Source organism: Centruroides sculpturatus, unplaced genomic scaffold, assembly GCF_000671375.1.
Source record: "Centruroides sculpturatus isolate CEXI.00-Female unplaced genomic scaffold, Cexi_2.0 scaffold73, whole genome shotgun sequence".
Lineage (NCBI taxonomy): Eukaryota > Metazoa > Arthropoda > Arachnida > Scorpiones > Buthidae > Centruroides > Centruroides sculpturatus.
The window spans coordinates 542,443-547,748 of NW_019384330.1; the positions used below are offsets into that span (position 1 = coordinate 542,443).

Consider the following 5,306-nt stretch of genomic DNA (forward strand, 5'->3'; position numbering starts at 1 on the left):
ATTTGAAAGGAATCGTGTTTCCAAAATCAGTTGCTAAATCAGATATCATTGCTTCTATTTTGAAACACTAGTCACCAAAACGTAGATGAGATTCAATTATACCAACTCCAGTGTTCTTGTCACTGTTCGTGTTTTGGTGCTTGTCTTTGTACGTGATCATCAGTGGTTCAACTTTTTTTTTTTTTGCTGTCAGTTCGTTAACAATGACTGACAAGTACGAATTTACCAAATACATTTAAAGAATTGAACGTTATAATCCGCATTTGAAAGTAAAATGTAAAAAATGTGAATTAATTTAGTCTTCCTTAGAATTTCATCGGTGCATTAAAGAACAGCTCGCTTGTAAAACGATTTAAGCGCAAGTAGTTAACTTTTGTAATTTTTCAAACATACTTGAACAGTTATTTTAATGTGATTCCGATGTAAAAAAACTCTAGATTTAAGCATAAATTTCCTTCAGCTCAATTTACAGGCATTGAAAATATTAATAGATTTTTATTAATATAGATTGGCAGTAATGCCCTATTGGCTATTGGAATTGTCGCACAATCGTACATACCTAACATAGAAGTATTCATCAATGATACCGTAAAACTAGTGCCAAAGGCTGTCATAATTATGAGTATTGTAATATCTTCAGTTTCAGTTATATATTTCGGTGCCATAGCCAAACGTAGTTCACGCTGTATGAAAATTGTAAGTAGAATATTTTTTTCCAGATATATTTTTATTTCGTATTAAATGTTTATTAATTTATTCAATGTAAAACGTAGCATTTTGAAGTTAATATCATAAAATGAAGTCATAACGAATCAATTTGGCTCCTTCGTAAGATTAACAAGCTTAATATTAAGCTCCTTCTAACATTATCACTAAAATACCTTAAGCTTAATATTTTATTTGAAGATAAATGCCGTTTCTCTCCCTTTTTTCATATTTTTATAATCTTAGTAAAATCTAACTAAATACAAAAACAATTCTAAATTGAGCCTACAATGGGAGATTATTCCTTGTCATTTCGATTATTAAACGTTTATTATTAAATAATATAAATGTAAATAATTGTTTTATTTCAATTTAGTATAAGTAAAGAAATAATATTGAAATATGTGCAATGGAAGGTGGTTTGGAGAAGAATTTTCAGTGGCTCGTTGTGTTACATTTATTGTTGATACTCTACTCATGGTTAGTATTAATACTAACGCTTAACATAACATAACGTATCATATAGAGATAACAAAAATTATATATAAAATACTACTTGATTACATATTTCAATATATTTATAACAATGCAAATAAAATGCAACACCATCGTTCTTCATTCCTCACCCATGACATTGCGAGTTGACCCCATGCTTAATCACAATAATTGTGTACGGCCAAATAGCCTTAAAATGTGTTAATATTTTGGATTATTTAGTTAATAAATTACTTTATAAATGATTAAATTAGTAATGTAATCTTACGAGTATATTCTAAACTTATAGTCTTTATTATACAAATCTTTAAAATATTTTAATACATCTGCAGTTTGGAGGTGTTGTGATATTCATGAGTGGTAAACTAGTACGAGAAGAAATAGCGAGCAAATCAAGTTTCGTAAATAACGTCTTGCGTCTTCTTCCCTTATGTGTCATGGTTATCGGTGGTGCAATTTCCATCCTGTCTTTTCTATCAAATTGTGCAGCTTGTTGCAGAAATGCGTGCTGCATAATAACGGTGAGAACTCATGTTATTAAACGTAAATTATGATTTGAAAAAAAATTCTCGTTTTTTTTAGATTAGTATAATTCTTTCTTGGCTGTTAATTGTACAGATTTCGATAGGAATCGCATTGGTTAGAAATAAAGAGAAGGTGAGAATGATTTTCAGATTAACAGATTAACAGATGATTTCTTTAATTAAACATGATTTTTTCAGATTTATTATATAATTGCTGAGAAAATGCACGAATCGATGAAAAATTATTCGAAAGATAACACAACCAAACACGAATGGGATAAATTTCAATCAACCGTCAGTCGATCTCTTTAGACAGTGTTTCCCAAACTTTTTCGACTACCATTGTATATTTGTTTGCTTCAGAATGAATTTTAATCCCTCTTATCATCCACCACCCTTACCTCCTTTGCCTTCCAGCACCCCCTTGGATCTTCAAAGGAACAGTAGCCCCTTGAGAGCGGTAGAAGATCTAAGGGGCCCATTTTGGGAATCACTGCTTTATACAAAAATTGGCATACTTTATACAAATACATAAATAACATAAAAATATCTTTTTTGTTTTGTTTTTAGAAAGCGTGTTGTGGAGTTGAAACTTTAACCGATTGGTTATTGGCTTTAAGGACTATGATTTTACCAGAATCGTGTTGTTATGGCTTTGGTACAGAACCATGTAGTCCTTCATTGAGAGGATATGTAACTGATTAATATATATATTTAAATTTTAAAATTATAAATTAATAAATTTTTAGTAAAATATTCAAAATAATAATTATTATTTTTAGAAAAAAGTATTTCAACAAGGATGCTACAATAGATTGTTGTTTTATGTGGATATAGCAATATATATGTACGTCGTAACGAATTCTATAGTAGGTCTACTTGAGGTAATGATATTGCTTCTTCTTAAAATAATGTATTTGTAAAATTATTAAATTGTCCGATCAATAAATTTACAGTTCATATCAAATTATATATCAATATATTTGAATATTCGACGTATTTTTTACAAAAATGTCGTTTTTCATAGTCATGTATACAGAATTTATCAATTTATTGCAATATTATTTAAATGTATAAAAGATATACAGGTTAAAATATAAAATATAAAGTATATATTATTTGAAGAGCACATATTTATTAGTTTTATCAATAATTTACAAATATTGCGCTGATATCACACAATAAATAATACGAATATATAAAATATCAACGCTCAGACACTGTAATGTTACAAATAAAATAAAATATGAAGAAATTTCAACAGTTTCTTCTTAACTTTTTTTCGTATTGATTATAGTAACAGTCTTTGGAATGCTGTCGTAAAATGAACCACGTATTTCTTAAGCTATATATTACAAATTGAGATTATATTTCCAGAAAAACTTTAATTACATAGTAAAACACAAAGAAGGCTAACATAAAATAGGGCATTTCAATCAGCCAGAAAATTGATACGAGTAAAAAGGATATTGTAAAGTGATAGGTCGTAAAGTAGGGGTTCTAATGCGCTTAAAAATTTATTAATTTTATTTAACTTTGTAGGATAATAAAACAAATTTAAATCATTGCTGTTTTTTCATTGTTACAGAAATAAATAATTTGCAATGTATTTAAAATATATCAAAAAATGAACTTATAAATGAATTTTTTAATATTTATTAAATAGTTTCAAAATTTGACTTACGAAAAATTGAAGTTTTTCGCACTTTTATCTCGTTATAAATAAATTAAAGCTATTATAAATTTAATTATTTACTGAAATTCATTTATTATATTTATGTAAAGTTTTACATTTTAAATTTAGTTTTCCTTAAAAAAAAAATAGGAGAAATTCTAGTTACAAATTGCTTAAAATATAAGTGCGAATAATAACATCTGAAAAAACTTGTAACATGAGAGTTATTTTATTAGTAAATTATACAGGATTTAGCTAAAAAAAAATTAAATAAAGCTACATCTTGCTTCTTCTACATATTAGCGAAATACAAGTGCACGAGAGTATAGGTAATCAATAGTGAGCTATTCTATGACGTAATCATCACGCACCGCTGCCTGGTATCGGCGGTGCAAGACGGTACATTGGGTTATTCTTATTGGGACAAATCCTATCTCGGCTTCTATAAAAAAGAATAGGATTTTTCCTCGTAACAAGGAGAAACGACTAGACACCGAATGTGTGAAGCTTCTCTACATGGCCTCGTTGCTAAATGCCTTTTTGAGTATTTTTTAAACCGGAAAAAGAAACATTTTGTACTAATTTTGAGACTCTTTCAATTTTGTAATTTAACTGAGCCACTATAAGATTTGGCTCCATGAGAAAGGATATGGCGGTGTATGGCGATTACTCCACTACTCATTATCTATAAACTCCTGCATTTGTTTTTCTCTAATACGTAGCAGAAGCTTGGTACAATGTTTTTGTCTACACTCTTTAATCTAGTTTTCTAAACAATCAGAATTTGTGAAGTCAAAATATACAGTATTTATGAAATACAGTACAGTATATGGCTTTAACCTGTTTTCAGTTCTAATCCAACATGAAAATTTATACTTAAGCAAATAACGTGAGACTAAAAGAATTGCGTATAATTTCATTGTGTAAAGTATAAGAAGATTGTTTTAAAATAAATAATATTCGTTAGCAATATATAAAATTATTTACAGTTTAAAATTATCAAACACAATGAAATTTTATAAATATACATTTAATTATTTAATTAATAGTTAAATAACTAACTGTTAATATTTATTTAATTTATTATTTTTATACAGCTAGAGGTTGTTATATACGGAATATTTTACGTTCGAGGCCACGATAAAAGAATAATATACGAAGAGTCTACGTCATCGTCAACTACTTCCACTATTTAATTAAATTTTATTGGAAAAACCTAAATGCTAAATAATAAAATATCTTATAATTTTAATGATTTTTTTTAATTTAACAAACAATTTAAAAATAAGCTTTCCGTATCTGGTCTTGAATTTCATCCAGTTCCTCTCGAGATCAACGAAAGACAGGCGGGCCAATGGACTGGTGGACGAGAGTGGAAATGTAGTTTGAAAATTACAGTCCAATTATTAGATATGTGAAAACTGAAGTGTAAAATATATTCAGAAAATTCTAAAAATAAATAAACCAGCAACGAGTTATTCAACTTTACCGGCAACATTTAAAATTTTGGTGGCGCCATCTGTTATCATATTTTATTAAAAACTTTTTATACTTTTAACTACCGTGTTTCCCCGAAAATAAGACATCCGCAGAAAATAAGACCTAGCACAGATTTTGCCGAATTGCGAAATATAAGACCTCCCCCTGAAAGTAAGACCTAGCGAAGTTTTTTTTTTTAGTCGTAACGGTCATCAACAGATGGTTGAAAGTGGCCGTTGGCTTTTTGAAAGTACAGCCACTGATTGGTCAGCAGACAATTACGCCACACGGCATGATTTGCATAAGACTATGGCTTGGGAATCACAGATTTGCATAATGTTATCGCTGGTGATCGCTAATTGGTCGGCTGGGAATCACGCCACATCACATTTGCATAGTGCTACGGTTCAGTAAGCACTAATTGGTCA

General features: G+C 28.9%; 1 protein-coding gene across 5 annotated transcripts; it reads left to right on the top strand.

The window, feature by feature from the left end:
- Positions 1 to 1,047: 1,047 nt before the first annotated feature.
- LOC111629428 (CD63 antigen-like) lies at positions 1,048 to 4,624 on the top strand. Of its 5 annotated transcripts, none has more exons than XR_002757333.1 (7): positions 1,048 to 1,185; positions 1,533 to 1,721; positions 1,783 to 1,857; positions 1,923 to 2,018; positions 2,295 to 2,382; positions 2,507 to 2,608; positions 4,497 to 4,533. XR_002757333.1 is itself a non-coding variant. In XM_023373330.1 (7 exons), exons 1-7 carry the CDS (start codon positions 1,108 to 1,110, stop codon positions 4,593 to 4,595), a joined length of 762 nt encoding a protein of 253 aa, XP_023229098.1. In that variant the 5' UTR covers positions 1,048 to 1,107; the 3' UTR covers positions 4,596 to 4,624. The 5 variants fall into 5 exon arrangements, 4 of the variants coding, with proteins under 4 accessions (XP_023229098.1, XP_023229104.1, XP_023229111.1 ...); XM_023373330.1 differs by having other exon boundaries at positions 2,295 to 2,417; positions 4,497 to 4,624; XM_023373336.1 differs by having other exon boundaries at positions 1,819 to 1,857; positions 2,295 to 2,417; positions 4,497 to 4,624.
- The last annotated feature ends 682 nt before the right edge of the window (positions 4,625 to 5,306 follow it).

What these genes read in the sequence shown, in the direction of transcription:
- LOC111629428 (XM_023373330.1), top strand. Translation starts at nt 1,108, where the DNA reads ATGTGCAATGGAAGGTGGTTTGGAGAAGAATTTTCAGTGGCTCGTTGT. An exon ending in GTCCTTCATTGAGAGGATAT is followed by an intron (nt 2,418 to 2,506) that starts GTAACTGATTAA and finishes TATTATTTTTAG; the next exon opens with AAAAAAGTATTTCAACAAGG. An exon ending in CTATAGTAGGTCTACTTGAG is followed by an intron (nt 2,609 to 4,496) that starts GTAATGATATTG and finishes ATTTTTATACAG; the next exon opens with CTAGAGGTTGTTATATACGG.